The sequence below is a fragment of the Rhea pennata genome, unplaced genomic scaffold (assembly GCF_028389875.1).
Source record: "Rhea pennata isolate bPtePen1 unplaced genomic scaffold, bPtePen1.pri scaffold_23_1, whole genome shotgun sequence".
In the NCBI taxonomy this organism is placed as follows: Eukaryota; Metazoa; Chordata; class Aves; order Rheiformes; family Rheidae; genus Rhea; species Rhea pennata.
The window spans coordinates 4,759,512-4,774,418 of record NW_026907675.1 but is presented as its reverse complement, the minus strand read 5'-3'; the positions used below and the strand labels follow the sequence as shown (position 1 = coordinate 4,774,418).

The 14,907-nt window shown below is 47.7% G+C and overlaps 2 protein-coding genes across 2 annotated transcripts; both read right to left on the bottom strand.

Moving 5' to 3' along the window:
• Positions 1-2,858: 2,858 nt before the first annotated feature.
• Positions 2,859-3,816, bottom strand: LOC134154309 (olfactory receptor 6P1-like). The gene is given in 2 exon segments (XM_062601062.1): positions 2,859-3,620; positions 3,622-3,816. Coding segments are annotated over 2 exon segments (957 nt in total).
• Positions 3,817-13,545: 9,729 nt separating this feature from the next.
• LOC134154308 (olfactory receptor 5B21-like) lies at positions 13,546-14,523 on the bottom strand. The gene has a single exon (XM_062601061.1). The coding sequence runs from the start codon at positions 14,521-14,523 to the stop codon at positions 13,546-13,548; it is 978 nt and encodes a 325-aa protein (XP_062457045.1).
• Positions 14,524-14,907: the final 384 nt, after the last annotated feature.

The window sequence follows — 14,907 nt, the reverse complement described above, 5'->3', positions numbered from 1 at the left end:
TTTACTCTAGCAGAGGTCATGGCCTGAGGGACTGCTTCCAAGCAGTTTCCTCATAGAACAAGGAATAAAGCTTTTCTGTCTCAGACAACCTGGGTCTGGTCATTTCTGCTGCACTTCATGACATCTGGCTACCTGCAGTCCTGCTCTCAGATTACCTGGAGCTGGAGGTGGTTCCTCTGGCTTGTTTCTCAGGAAGGGCAGACTGCATCTTGTGTCTGTCATGCTGGTGGAGGCAGTGGGTTCCTAAGCTGGGTCCTGGCTCTCAGAGCTCTCCCCAGCACACACTGGTCAGCGTGCTCATTGCTATTGGTCATCCTCTCCTTTCAGTTCTTCTCAGAGTAACAGTTTCCTTACCAGGTTCACCAGGCTGTCAGCAAAGATGTTTCTGCTCTGCTTATTCAGGCTGACTCAATCTCTTCCAAGCAAAGAGGACCCCATGGTCATCAAAAGCAAAGCCCTGTTGCCAGCAACAGCTGTGCAGCAGTTGTTGGCTCATAGGATTTGTCCCCACCTCCTCATGCCCCTTGCCCTCACCAGCGGGGTTGAACGTAAAACTACCTGGGTCCCTGATTGTCACACCCAGAGCCAGGTGGACCTTCTTGAGGCTCTGCAAGTCTCCCCAGGCAGTGCCTTTAGTGCCCATATGGACAAGCAGCAGGGGATGATTAGTGTGAGGGGCAGACAAGCCTCAGGCATCTTCCCCTGCCTCTGCCTTGGCCTTCCCACAACCTCTCTGCTCTCCTGGGCAGCCCCTCACCCTTCATTCGAGCACCTCACCATGCCAGTCTGCTGCTCCTCACCAAGCAGCATCCTGCAGTGCAAGTGACCTCACTACCTACAGCCCAGCCCCGACACCTTCCATTACAGCTCTTTCTCACCTGCCTCTCCTCTGTCCTCCCCTCTCAGAGTCACCGAATCACAGAATGGTTGAGGTTGAAAGGGGTCTCTGGATATCATCTAGTTCAACCCTCCTGCTCACACAGTCACCTACAGCATGTTGCCCAGGGTCACATCCAGGCAGGTTTTTAATGTTTCTAAGGATGGAAATTCTGGAAGCTTGCTGGGCAATCTTTTGCAGTGCTCTCTTACCTTCACAGTACAAAAATCTTTCCTTATGTTCAGACATAACTTCCTGTGTTTCAGTTTGTGCCCATTACCTCTCGGCCTATTGCTGGGCACTATGGAAAAGAATCTGACCCCATCCTCTCTACACTCTCTCTTCAGATACTTACACACTGATCAGATCCCCCCCTCAGTCTTCTCTGAGCTGAACAGGCCCAGCTCTCACAGCCATTCCTCATACAAGAGATACTCCAGGCCCTTCATCATCTTAGTAGTCCTTCACTAGACTCTCTCCAGTAGCTCCATATCTCTCTTGTATTGGGGAACCTAGCACTGGACGCAGTACTCCAGAAATAGCTTCATCAGGGCTGAGTGGAGGGGCAGGATCACCTCCCTCGACCTGCTGGCAACACTCTTAGTGCACGTGCCCATCATACTCAAGATGGGCTGAATCACAGACAGCCTGGCACTGAAGTTCCTACCTAGAGGCATGAGTGCTCTTGCCCATGCCTGGTATTGAGGATCCTTTCTGATGCCCTGAGGTTTACCTACAGCATCCATTTACAGCACCAGTCCCAGCAGGTCCCTTCCCTATTTCTCCTCACTATCTGCTAGGAACTTCCTGATGTCTGGGAGGCTCAAGGCTGTCACAAATGTCAGGAGACACTAGCATGTGTTTAAGCAACACTACCAGTATGTGCTGGTGAATGACAAGTTGACCATGAGCCAGCAATATGCCCTTGTGGCCAAGAAGGCCAATGGTATCCTGGGGTGCATTAGGAAGACTGTTGCCCACAGGTTGAGGAAGGTGATCCTCATCTTGAGTACTGTGTCCAGTTCTGGGCTCCCCAGTACAAGAGAGACATGGAGCTACTGGAGAGAGTCCAGCATAGGGCTACAAGGATGGTCAGAGGGCTAGAGCATCTGCCCTGTGAGGAACGGCTGCGAGAGCTGGGCCTCTTTAGCCTGGAGAGGAGAAGACTGAGGGGGGATCTTATCAATGTGTATAAGTACCTGAAAGGAGAGTGTCAAGGGGACAAGGACAAACTTTTCAGTTGTCCCGTGTGACAGGACAAGAGGCAATGGGCAGAAACTGAAGCACAGGAAGTTTGGCCTGACCGTGAGGGGGAATTTCTTCACTGTGAGAGTGACAGAGCACTGGAACAGATTGCCCAGAGAGGTTGTGGAGTTTCCTTCTCTGGAGATCTTCAAGGCCCGCCTGGATGCAATCCTGTCTACCATGCTGTAGATGACCCTGCTGAGTGGGGAGGTTGGACTAGATGATCTCCAGAGGTCCCGTCCAACCTTACTGATTCTATGATTCTGTGATTTCCACTGGACATTAGAGTAGCAAGTGCTGTGTGCTGAGGCACTGACCTCTACCCTGGAAATGTTCACAGCAGAGGGAGATGGCTCCCATCTGAGGAATCCACAGTCAGGAAAGTACTGCTACTCCTGATCTCCCTCCCTGTTGTCTCAGATCGCACCCCAGATGAATCCCCTGTCATCACAGGAAAAGAAAATCACCACATCATTGCAACATTTCCCACATACAGTAACACACTTTATTGTCTAGAAAGGAGGCACCAAGAAAGGGAATTTATTTCTATTCTCTTCTGAACCATGCATTTAAATGCTGAAATAAATCCGTACTCTCTTCCCTTCTGCTTTCTAAAAAAATATTCTCTGTGTCATGTTCTTCTGAAGGGATAACTGTTCTGCAGCATAATATCACCTGTACTGAGTTTACTACCTTGCAGAACCATCAATGTTTTGTGTGCAGTAGCACACAACTGCTATGAGCTCTGGGTGCAGACCAGAGCTTTCCTCACTGCTTTCCTCAGGGTCTCCCTGACCTCCCTGTTGCGCAGGCTGTAGATGAGGGGATTGACCAGGGGCGTGAGGACAGTGTAGGAAAAGGAGAAGACTTTGTTGAGCTGTCTGAGTCTGGGGGTTCTGGGCAGCATGTAGACAATGATGAGGGTGCCATAGAAAACAGTGACGACAGTGAGGTGAGAGGAGCAGGTACAGAAGGCCTTCTGCCTGCCCACGCTGGATGGGATCCTCAGGATGGTAGCTATGATGCACATGTAGGAGGCCACTGTGAACAGGAAGGGGAAGACTAAATCCAAAAAAGATAGGAAGAAAGTTACAATTATAACCACACTGGTGTCACTGCAGGTGAGCTCCAGCAATGGTTTAAAATCACAAAAGAAGTGGTCAATGACCTTGGGGCCACAGAACTTCAACTCAGATATGAAAGAAATAACTACTGTGGAGATTAGCAATCCCACCAGCCAAGATGCTGCTGCCAGCTGCAGTGAGAACTTCTGCGTCATGAGGCTTGCATAGAGCAGGGGCTGGCATATGGCCAAGTACCGATCATAGGACATTACTGCCAGTAGGAAACACTCGGTAACCACAAAAGAGGCAAAAAAATAGAATTGTGCAATGCAGCCCCTAGCAGATATGGTCCTGTCCCCAGTCAGGAAGCTGGCCAGCAGCTGGGGCAGGATGGTGGAGCTGTAGGAGATCTCCAAGGAGGAGAGATTTCCCAAGGAGGAAGTACATGGGTGTGTGCAGGTGCCAGTCTGCCACCACCAACACAACAATGAGGATGTTCCCAGCCACCGTTATCAAATAGACCATGAGCAAGAGGAGAAAGAGTGGTGTCTGGAGTGAGGGGACATTCCTCATTCCAAGCAGGACAAACTCCGCTGACGATGTGCAATTCTCCCATTTCCCTTTCTCCATGTAGCACCTCAGCTCCCTCACTGCTCTTTGCCAGCAAGGATACCTATGAGAAAGAGCTTTATTTATTCATTTCTTCTACAGAGTAATCATGAAGAAAGTTTCTATCAGAACAAACATGACTCTGACACTTCTCTGACTGCATTTGTATTCCCTTAATAACCTCCATGACTAGTGAAATGAGAGAACTAGTTTATTTTTGCAGAAAGTTAAACCATACATCTAAAGGGAAGGGCTTCCTAGGAGAACCAGAGAGGTGAGCTGCCCCACAGAAGTGCTCATTTTCTTCTTGGGGCAGAGGTATAGGAGAGAATCACAGAATCATAGAATCAGTGATTCTGTAGTTCTATGATCAGTATAGGAGAGAAAGCATTCCCTGACATTGTGACAGTGTCTCTCCTGCACCTGAAGTTATTCCAAATAGCAAGCCCTGTCCTCACCAGGCAAGAAAATCCCTTTATGTGAGCACATCATGTCAGATGCCTTTCTCCTCCAAAGAGGAGAATTAGCCAAGTGGCTTATCTCTGCTGTCTAGAACACTTGTTTTGGAAGGAATGGGCCATGTGCTTCCTTTGACGGTGTGAGCAGTTGATGTCCATGCCACCATGCAGTAGAACAGCCTGAGAGGGCTCTTGGAGAGCTTCCACATGGGCTTCAGAGAGAAAAGTGAGCTAGATATGAAGGAAGATGGACACCTAGGCTGATTGGCCAGTACAAGGAAGAGAGGTTTTCAGAAGAGCAGGAGGATAGGGAACAAGGAAGATCATTCACCTTGCATAGGTTCCCCCCTCAGCAATGGTTTTGGAGGGCTTTGGGGCTGCCTTATGGCATAGTCCAGCAGCTAGACCTCAGCACTGCCAGCTGTGCTCACAGGGCTCCCCGAGCAGCACTGCTAGGAGAAGGAGTGGGTGTCTCCATGGTGAGCATAGGTGAGATCAGGAAAGAGCTTCATTCCCCTCCTGTTTGTGGTGAATGCCTGGGATATGCCTGTGTGCACAGCCAGGGAAAGTCCCTGCCTGAGAAGCATAGGCCTCTGCCCAGATCTTATCTCCCAGGTGAGGTAGTGGTGCCCCTTGGCAGGGCTCTGGGCTGGCTCAGGGCCAGCAACCCATCTAACTCCGCACCCATCAGCAAGCTCCCCAGGATTCTGTTCAGCTAACAAGGGCATCACAAGATATGTGTGGAGGGAAGAGGGAGCTAGAGTAGAAGACATCCAGGAAGGAATATGACCATCCCCTTTCTCACTCATAGATGCCACCATGCAAAGCCTCACCACTTCACCTGCAGTCCTCAGGATGAGGTGATGACCTCTGTGCTGATAGTGCTGGGAAATGATGATCAAGGCGCAAGATGTCATCCTCTCTCTCTTCTCTAATGTGTCCTTCTCCTCTCTGAGCTCTCTGCAAACCCTGACCCAGGGATCAGGCATTGCTCTGTGCTTTCTGTCTTCCTCCAGCAGCTCTGCTAGGGAGTTTCCAGCAGCATTTGAATGCCCCGTGTTCTCCAGAGTGTCCTGGGGTTTATAGCACTAACAAGTCTCTGAAGGTTCCTGCTGCAGCTCATCGCTCCCCAGGAACTGCAGAGAGTGAGCAATGCATAACTGGCCCTCAGAAGAGACTGAAACCCGTTGAACTGCTAGGAACTTTGTAAACACTTCTGGCATACAGCTTTCCCCATAACTCTGGTCACTCAAATGCTGGGACTTGCCTCTTTGTAAAGGAAACTGAGATTGCATAATCAGCAGGCCTCCTTAAAAAATCCTGACACAAAGTCAGGAGAGATCTCTTGAATGGGATTCCCCTCACCTGCCTGCAGCCAACTCTCTGTTCACTGACTCACTCAGGTTTAGAGAGCCCTGATGGCTTCAGGTGGTCCCCCACAATGGTCAGTGGGGAGGAAGAGGCTGAGCCTCCAGCACTTTGTCCCAGCCATAGAGACATTCCCTGACTCCATGATGTGTCCCCCTTGGGTGCAGGGTTTGTATCCTGAGGGTAGAGGGCTCTCCAACCTCTCCCTGAGGCACAGGAGCTTGGTATGAAAGGGGTGCAAGGGAGCAGAGCTACTGATCTTTCCTCTCAATTTCTGTTCCTCTCTCTTACCTCATTGGTTCTCAGAGACCTCCTTTGCTCCTGCTGTTGCATCAGTGGGTGCTACAGGGCAGGATTCCTCTCAGTCCTGTTGGAGTCTCCTTGGCCTCTTCCCTGGCTGGAAGGCAGGAGCTGCTGGCTCCATGGACACAGAATTGTGTGCAGCAGCTTCCTGAGCATCCTAATGGCCATGTACTGAATTGGCTCCAGTATGCTGTTGTCTTTCTTGTATTTGGGATTCAGCTCTGGATGTGGCACTCTAAATGTGGTCTAATGAGCACTGAGTAAGGGGGTGTGATCACTCCCCTTGATCTGCTGGCCATGCTCCTGTGCACACAGCCCAGGAGGCTGTTGGCCTTTCTCACTGCCAGGGCACACTTCCAGCTTACGTTGCCTTGGCTGTGCAGCAGGATCCCCAGGCTCTTTTCTACAGAACTGTTCCTGGTCAGGCTTTTGACAGAGCCTGCGGGCAATAAGAGGCCTTCACAGCTCTGACCGGACTCCCTAGGGGCCTCCAAATACATCCCCTCTCAAAGGCCCAGGAGCTCATTTAAGTTCAGCCCTGAATCTTCAGTCCCACCTTGAGCTACATTGCAGGTGTGCCTCTCCACAGCTGTGTTACAGGTGTGCCTGTTCCTGGCCATGGGCCCTGTTGATCCAGACTCTGACTCATAGCCTGACTTTCCAGCTTGACCTTGGACATGCCTCATCTCTATGGACCTGCCCTGCAGCTATAGGGCTTTGTCTGACCCCGACCACTCTCATTGGATCTGATCTTGATGTGGTGACTTGCGTTCCCAGCTTGACATCAGACCTGCCTTGTCAGCAAGAACTTGCCTGATGATCTAGTCTTGCTTGAACCTGCCTACCATTTCCAGGTCTTCCCTGCTCAACTTCCTTGGATATGGAGGGGCTGGGCCTTGGCTGGTGGGGTCTCTGCCCTGTTGACTATGTTAGCACACTTGGCTGCCAGCAGGCTATCCATCTGGGAGCAGCTGGCCATTGCTGCTCCCTGTAATCTGTCTCCAGCCTTTGCTGTTGCAATGGATTTTTAATTCCCAGAGGCAGGCTTTGGCATTTGTTGAATTTCATGCATTTTCATGCTACCTGTTTATCAAGACATTTGAGGTCCCTCTTGATGTCTGCTTTGTTTTTGAGCATATTGGGTGTTACCCACCCAGTTTGTTCTCTTCTGCAGACATCCTCCAGGTTTGTGATAAAGATGTAAAACAGGACAGATCCCAGGACAGACCACTGAAGGACTACACTTGTTAAAAGTCCCCAGATAGAGTATGACCCATCAAACAGTCTACAGTGTGCCTAGTCACCCAATCAATGTTGTTCTTCTGGTTGTCCACCCATGTAGACCATCACATCCTGACTTGAGAAATCATGTCTTGAGAAAATCTTGTTAAAGACAAGGTAATTGACATCCACTGCTCTTCCCTCTTCCACTAATCCAGTTGTTCTGCTGTGGAAGGTAACAAGGTTGGTGAGGCAAGAGTTAAACTTGGGAAACTCATGCTGATTATTGCCAGCCACATTCTTTTCCAAGTGCTCATAAATGTGTTTCACGAGGACTCACTCCATGATTTGCTGAGACACTGAAGTCTCAGTAAAGTGAAGTCTCACCTGTTGTTCCTTCGACTATTAATTAATGATGACAAGAACGGCTCGTTCTGAAGACAGCTTCAAATTTTCTTTCCGCCAGTCATTGTGTATGCCTGCCCTGATCGCTCAAAAATGACAGAGACCGTCCTTGCAAGGACATTGGTGCCTTCCTTCACTACACTCAGATGCAGCTTGTCAGGTCCCATGGCTTTCAGAGGCTGAGTTCTCATGAGTAATCTCTGATGCAATCCTCATCCACCCCTAGTAGTTCTACTTCTCCTTGAATCTTTTCAGGAATCACAGAGGAGTTCCTCAGCCTTCTGTGAGTCGACTCTCATTAAGTAACTCACTCCATTCAACAATGGATCAACTCTTTCATTCTTCAGCTCTTCAAGTGTCAAAGGATGTCCTCTCAAATCTGAGCTTTGGCTTTCCTGACACCATCGCTCCATGCTCAGGCCATGTTTCTCAATTGCTCCTTTGTAGGTTCTCCTTGCTTCCACCTCCTGCATGCTGCCACCAGTGCAGTAAACCTCCATGGCAAAGGTTTTGGGATCATCTGACATAGTACCCACCCCTAAAGAATGTCATATTCCATAGGCAGATCACTTTCATCCTGAAACAAAGAAAAAAAACTCTTTTGGAAAAGCAATCCACAACCATCACACCCCACCGAACCTCTTGCCCAAGGTCTGCCTCCTTGTCCAGTCTCTGTCTTGCAAGCTATGAAGATGGAATGTGCCTGTGCCATGCTCATTGGGCTGCTGCCTCCTCTCTTCTCCTGCCTTGAAGACAAGACAAGTATGAATTCAATGGTCAGAAACCTTTCAGCTCAGAGGCAAGAACAGAAGATCTCCCAGAAATGGATCAAGCAGGGAGATCTGGAGTGAAGATTGCCCTGAACAGACACCACCAACCTCATATTGTGAGTTTACTGAGAGGAGGAGGGTCAGTGGTAAAATATAGGCCCCTTCCAGGTCCTTACTGGGAGCAAAGCTTTCATCTTCATTGACAGACAGGACCCAGTGTCCAAGGACTAGGAGTATGGAAGCAGAACAGCTCCAACCATTTCTGAAATCCTTGCCCATATCTCTGGGGCCCGAGAGGGTGTGCTGATCCTGGGTGCCCCTTTGTGCACAGTGCTGTCAGGCACTCTGACCCAGAGCAGGAACCACCCCTTACCATGCTGAGCATGGCATAGATTCCCCTATAAAAATACATTTGCCCTGGCCCTGGGCCCTTCATAACCACCTCCCATAGCCTCTCCCACAACTGAGCCCATTAGGCCATCACATCACCTCTTCCCTCAACATCCCCATCACCCCAGCCCTGAAATCCTGCTGCCCTCCCATGAAGTCCTGATCTTTTGTCAGATGAATGCCACAACATCTCCCAAACAAGCATGCATGACTCTCATGTTGTTGTCTCCATGTGAAAGGTCCCTGAGCTCCCATATAGCCAATGAATGCAAAGAGGAGCTTTGGAATCTCAATTCATCTTGGTCCACACAGTCCTCCTAGGAAGGAGGAAAGCCAATCTCCTTGTGCTATGTCCAAAGGTGGTCAAGCTACACTGCAGCTGTCACAGAATGGGTGTCAGGTGTGTTGCCCTGTGATCTGAGAATGGTGATCCATTTGTTTTTCCGTCTTTGATCTTATTTGGCAAAGCTGCTTTCCCATCTCATGCCCTTTACTGCTTGCCATTAACCTGGTAGAGCAAGCAGAACCACTCCCTACGGATAGTGACCTTCCTCTTGGCTTTTTTTCTTTCACTCAGATTCCAAAATCTCCAAACCTCAAACGCCTACACAAAGGCATCATCAATTGCAGCTAAAATTAAGACTGAGTATCAGGGCACAAAGTATCTGCAGCAATCCATCTCTTGCTTTAGCAGCACTCATGATGCTTTTAATAAAGTCTGGATAATGTTTTCTTTGAGAATCACCTCAGAATCTCTTCTGCAAGGCTACAGCAGCATCTCTGCAGAGCCAGGGCATTCCCCATGCACACACTGCATGGAAGTGAGCTATTGTATGCTTTTTTTGAGGTAGAAGAAAGGATATACAGAAGCTCACCTCCAGAGATGCTGTAGCACAACTCCCTGCTCTATTCTGGGTAGTTTCATGGGTCTGAGGATGAAGTAATGGAAATGAGATTTGAAGATAAAAAATATAAAACTGCTTGCCTTACTTTTATGTATAGATGGCATTGTCCTCAGGCCACCTGGTTTTCAGAAGAGAATTCTTGTCTTTTTTTTTTTTTTTTTTTTTTTTGGAGAACTGCAAAGGGTATTTTGGAAGCCTTCATGGAGTGACAGAGGCTAGCAGAAGATGTGCTCATTCCTGAAATGACTGTAAAATGTGGCCATGCAACAGATCCAGTCCTAATTGACAGAGATGGGCATGGGATCAGGAGACACAGGCAGCAAGATAGAGGTGACCACAGGAGGGTGGGCATAGAGATGATTACAGACAGGAACTAGTGACAAGGCTCTGGACTGGAAATCTGGCCACCAATTACACAAAGATGAGGCAGGATAAATATCAGAGAGAAGAATCAAAATCCTTGCAAAATAGATAGACAGAGAGACAGCCAGGCAGGTGGACAAATTATGGTATCAGTGGAGAGGTAGGCAGCAGAAGACTTAGCTAGATGAGTTATTGGCTAGCTAAAATTTTAGGAATGCAAGTTTACCTCATGCAGACAATAACATTTGTAGTTTGTAGGAAGAAAAAGAGAAGATATAATCTTCTTTCCACAAATGGAAAATGTTCTTATAGAAGTATCAGTAGTTTTAGCAAGATTAGCATATATATATATATTTGCGGCAAAAAAAAAATGTCTGGCATTACTAATTATAAGCACTGGTATATGTATGCTGTTAATCTCTATACAGCATCATTTCCTTTTTTATACAAAGGAAAAGAGAGTGTGTAAAATAAAATGATTCACTAGACATATATTAAAGAAAATTTATCTTTCCACAGAAAATGACAACTGAGCTTGGTCTAAAATTAACCTTGGGAAATTGCCTGGTTGTAGAAAAAAATATGTAGGAGTTGTTTATCCTACATTTTATTTTTATTTACATTTTTTTGGGCCAATGAAAAAAAGAACAAGTAAATATAGCAGATGGTATTTGCTTCTCATCCCCACTGAGATTTCTTCATGGTGGCTGAAGAAGACTTTATGGTTTCCAAGAAGTCCATATTGCAGGTCTAAAAGGAGGTGGTCTTTTCTCTTACTAGTGTGAGCCCTAGCCATTTTAGAGAAGGAAGGGAGAAATCATGTTCCCTCTGCTCTCTTCTTGACTGCAGAGGTTTAGGGTGCAGCAACGCACGGGGGGGATTCATTTCCCCTAGGCATCTCCATGCACAGGGTAGATGTCACAACTGAGCTAACCATCACCTAGCATGAAAGGTGCCTGGAGTGGACAGGGCCAAACAGTCCAGCAGAGACTTTCCCAAAGCTCCACAGATGTAACTCCTTGACAACAATTGTCCAGGGAGCCACAAGTCAGATGGAGAAGTATCTAGTTTTAGGTATAGACAGAGGAATGTGATTCTGGAAAGAAAAAAAAAATCTGTTTCCAAAAGATTGGTGAATAGGGTTCTCCTCAAATCAGGGGTCTACACAGAGGTTTTCTGTTTTGTCATGAAGAGGAGAATCATTTGCCAAATGTCTAGGGCCATTCAAAGAGACCAGAGAGGTCCAAAGCACTTTCTCAGCATTGGCAGATACTGCATTGGAACTATATGAAAAAAAAATACCCTTTGAGAGTGGCAGCTAGAGGCAGCCTTTCATACCAAAAGGGCTGCACCCTCTGTTTAGGAAATGGCATTCCTCCTGACTCACCCCAGATAGGCTCAGCACAGTCTGCAGTGCCCAACAAGCAATTCAACTCAGGAGAAAGAGAATACTCCCATTTGCTTAGCTAGAAGTCCACCGCACTCCTGGCAGGGAGCAGTTTGAGACCTGGACAGGCTGGAGAGTTGGATGGAGAAGAGCCTCATGAATTTCAAAAAGGGCAACTCCCTGCACCTAGGGAGTAATAAACCCATGCACCAGTACAGATTGAGGGTTGACCTGCTAGAAAGCAGCTCTGCAGAGAAGAACTTTCAGAGTGCTGGTGGACAAGTTAACCATGAGCCAGTAAAGTGCCCTTGTAGCCAAGAAGATCAATGGTATCATAGGGGGCATTAGAGCGATGTCAGCAGGTCAAGGGAAGTTCTCTTCCTCCTCTACTCATCCCAGGTGAGGCCTCATCTGGAGTACTGTGTCTAATTCTGGGCTCCCCAGTACGAGACATGGAGCTACAGAGAGTGTCCAGCGTAGGGCTACAAAGACAATAAGGGGCCTGGAGCATATCCCCTGTGAGGAAAGAAAGGAAAGGCTGAGACAGTTGAGCCTGTTTAGCCTGGAGGAGAGAAGACTGAGGGGGGGGTCTTATCAATATCTACAAATACCTGAAAAGAGGGTGTCAAGAGGATGGGACCAGACTCTGTTCAGTGGTGCCTTGTGACAGGACAAGAGGCAATGAGCATAAACTGAAACACAGGAAATTCCATCTGAACATGAGGAAAAATTCACTGTGAGGGTGACAGGACACTGGAACAGGTTGCCCAGAGAGATTGTGGAGTCTCCATCTCGGGAGATATTCAGAACTTGCCTGGATGCGAACCTCTGCAATGTGCTTTAGGTGACTCTTCTTGACCAAGGAAGCTGGACTAGATGATCTCCAGAGGACCCTTCCAACCTCAACCTTTCTGTGATTCGGTGATTCTGTGAAGAAGCAGCTTCCATGCAAGAAGCTCTTCTATGGAATGAATGAGAGGCTGTTTGAGAGCTTGAAGGCAAAGATTGAAGGAGAAGCCTGTCATGGGACCTGGTGGCAGGAGACTGTTACAGACCACATAATCGTGGTGGGGAAGCAGATGAGGCCTTCTTCAGAAATTCTGAGGAAGTCTCTGGATGACAGACCCTCGTTCTTGTTGGGGACCTGAACCTCCTTGACATCTTCAAGAAGTGTAGCCCTGCAGGGCCCAAGCAGACAAGGAGATTTCTGGAGGGTCTCAGAGATATCTTCTTGACAGAGGTACTGGATGAGCCAACCAGAGGTGAGGCCCAGTGGGTTCTACTATCACTAGTAAGGAAGAACTGTCTGGGGAAGTGATAATCAGTGGCAGCTGTAGCTGCAGTCAGTGTGAAATAGTGGAGTTTCAAATCCGATGAGGAGTGAAGGACTGAAGAGGAAAAGCAGTGTCCAGACCCAGGACTGGAGATGACAAGACCTGTGTTTATGGAAGGTAATTCTAGGTGGGATGCCATGGGAAGCAGCTTTGAAGGGCTGAGGAGCTCAGGAAAGCTGGCAGGCCTTCAAGGTCAGCATCTTCAAAGACAACAGTGCATGTCAGTACTCGGGAAGACAAGGAGGCAAACCAGGAGACTGCCATAGCTAAGTGGCAAACTCTTGGCAGAGCTCCAACACAGTTTCCCTCTTCAAAGGAGTGATTTAAAACACTAGAGCAGATTGACAGAGGACAGCATAGTCATTGATATTGAGATAGTTTGCAACACCTCAGCACTGAGACAGTTAATTTTATCCGAAGGAAGGAGAAGAGACCTTTTGCTCTAGCAGAGATGAGAAAGGAAGTTCAGTGGCTGGGAAATAAGAGGCAGTAAACAGGGATATTAACAGAGATCTGAAATTGCTGTGCATGGCAAGAGTTGCACTATCTGAGCTTATTAGAGGGTCATATCTCTATATGTCGGATTGGACTCATGTCATCTTGACCACCTATAAGCACACATATAGACACTTTTTTTCATCAGTCTTTATTAGATGACTTAGAGAAATACATATATATATATATCTAAACATAATGTATGTATATGCTAATATATATATATTTGCTAATGGACTCTTCCATCCCTTTCTGTTTTAGCTTCACATACTCCTTGAGCAATTCCTGGCACCAAGCAAACATCTTCCCCCATTGTCTCCTTGGTAGTTTACATATGCACCACACATGGTCTTAAGACCCTGGCACAGCAATGTTCTGAGCTCTGGAGATGGCCAAAGCTTTTCTGAGCACTCTTCTCATGGCTTCCCTGACCTCCCTGTTCTGCAGACTGTAAATGAGGGGATTGACAAGGGGTGTGAGGACAGTGTAGAAAAAGGAGAACACTTTGTTGAGCTGCCTCAGCTGGGGGGTTCTGGGCAGTGTGTAGACAATGATGAGGGTACTGTAGAAAACAGAGACAACAGTGAGGTGTGAGGAGCAGGTGGAAAAGGCCTTTTGCTTGCCCACACTGGATGGGATCCTCCGAATGACAGCTATGATGCATGCGTAGGAAGCCAGGATGGACAAGAAGGGGAAGACTATATCCAAGAAGCTGAATACGAAAGCAATGAGAGTGACTTTCCTAGTGTCACTGCAGGCAAGTTCCAGCAATGGAGCAAGATCACAAAAGAAGTGGTCAATGGCCTTGGAGCCACAAAACTTCAACTGGGATAAGAAAGGAGGGATTGCCGTAGAGATAAGGAAACCCATTAACCAAGATGCAGCCACCATCTGGAGACAGACCTTCCAGGTCATGATGCTTGCATAGAGCAAGGGCTGGCATATGGCCAAGTATCGATTGTAGGACATTATGGCCAGCAGGTAACATTCGCTAGCTGCAAAAGAACCAAAGAAATAGAATTGTACAATACAGCTTTGAACAGAGATGGTCCTGTCCCCAGTCAGGAAGCTGTCCAGCAGCCGAGGCAAGATGGTGGAGCTGTAGCAGGTCTCCAGATAGGAGAGATTGCCCAGAAAGAAGTACATGGGAGTGTGCAGGTGCCAGTCTGCAACCACCAGTGCAACAATGAGGATATTCCCAACCACGGACACCAAGTAGACCATGAGCAAGAGGAGGAAGAGTGTTGTCTGGAGTGAGGGAATATTCCACATTCCCAGCAGGAGGAACTCCCATGATGATGTCCCATTCTCCCATCGATCTTTCTCCATTGCCATCATACATCTATCTTTCTTTTTCCTGCTTTCAAGAAATAGGCCTGAAAAAAGAAGAATGTTTGTTTGTACTTGATTTAAGATGAAGTAAGAATATTTTTGACAGAAGAATAGCCATATAATCTTGCATGAAGGAAAAAACAAACAAAAAAACACGAAAAACTCAAAGAATGACAGAACAGTTGAGTTTGGAAGGGACCTCTGCATGCTATCTGGTCTAACCCACCTGCTCAAGCAGAGTCACTTAGAGCACATTGCCTAGGACACATTGAACACACTGGAGCACACTGTCCAGTTAAGCACTGAGTATCTCCAAGGATGGAGATTCCACTGCTTCTCCAGGCAAGCAGTTCAAGCGAAGAAGTATTTTATTGTGTTTGC

Coding starts and splice junctions, on each gene's coding strand:
- LOC134154308 (XM_062601061.1), bottom strand. CDS start 14,523: ATGGAGAAAGATCGATGGGAGAATGGGACATCATCATGGGAGTTCCTC.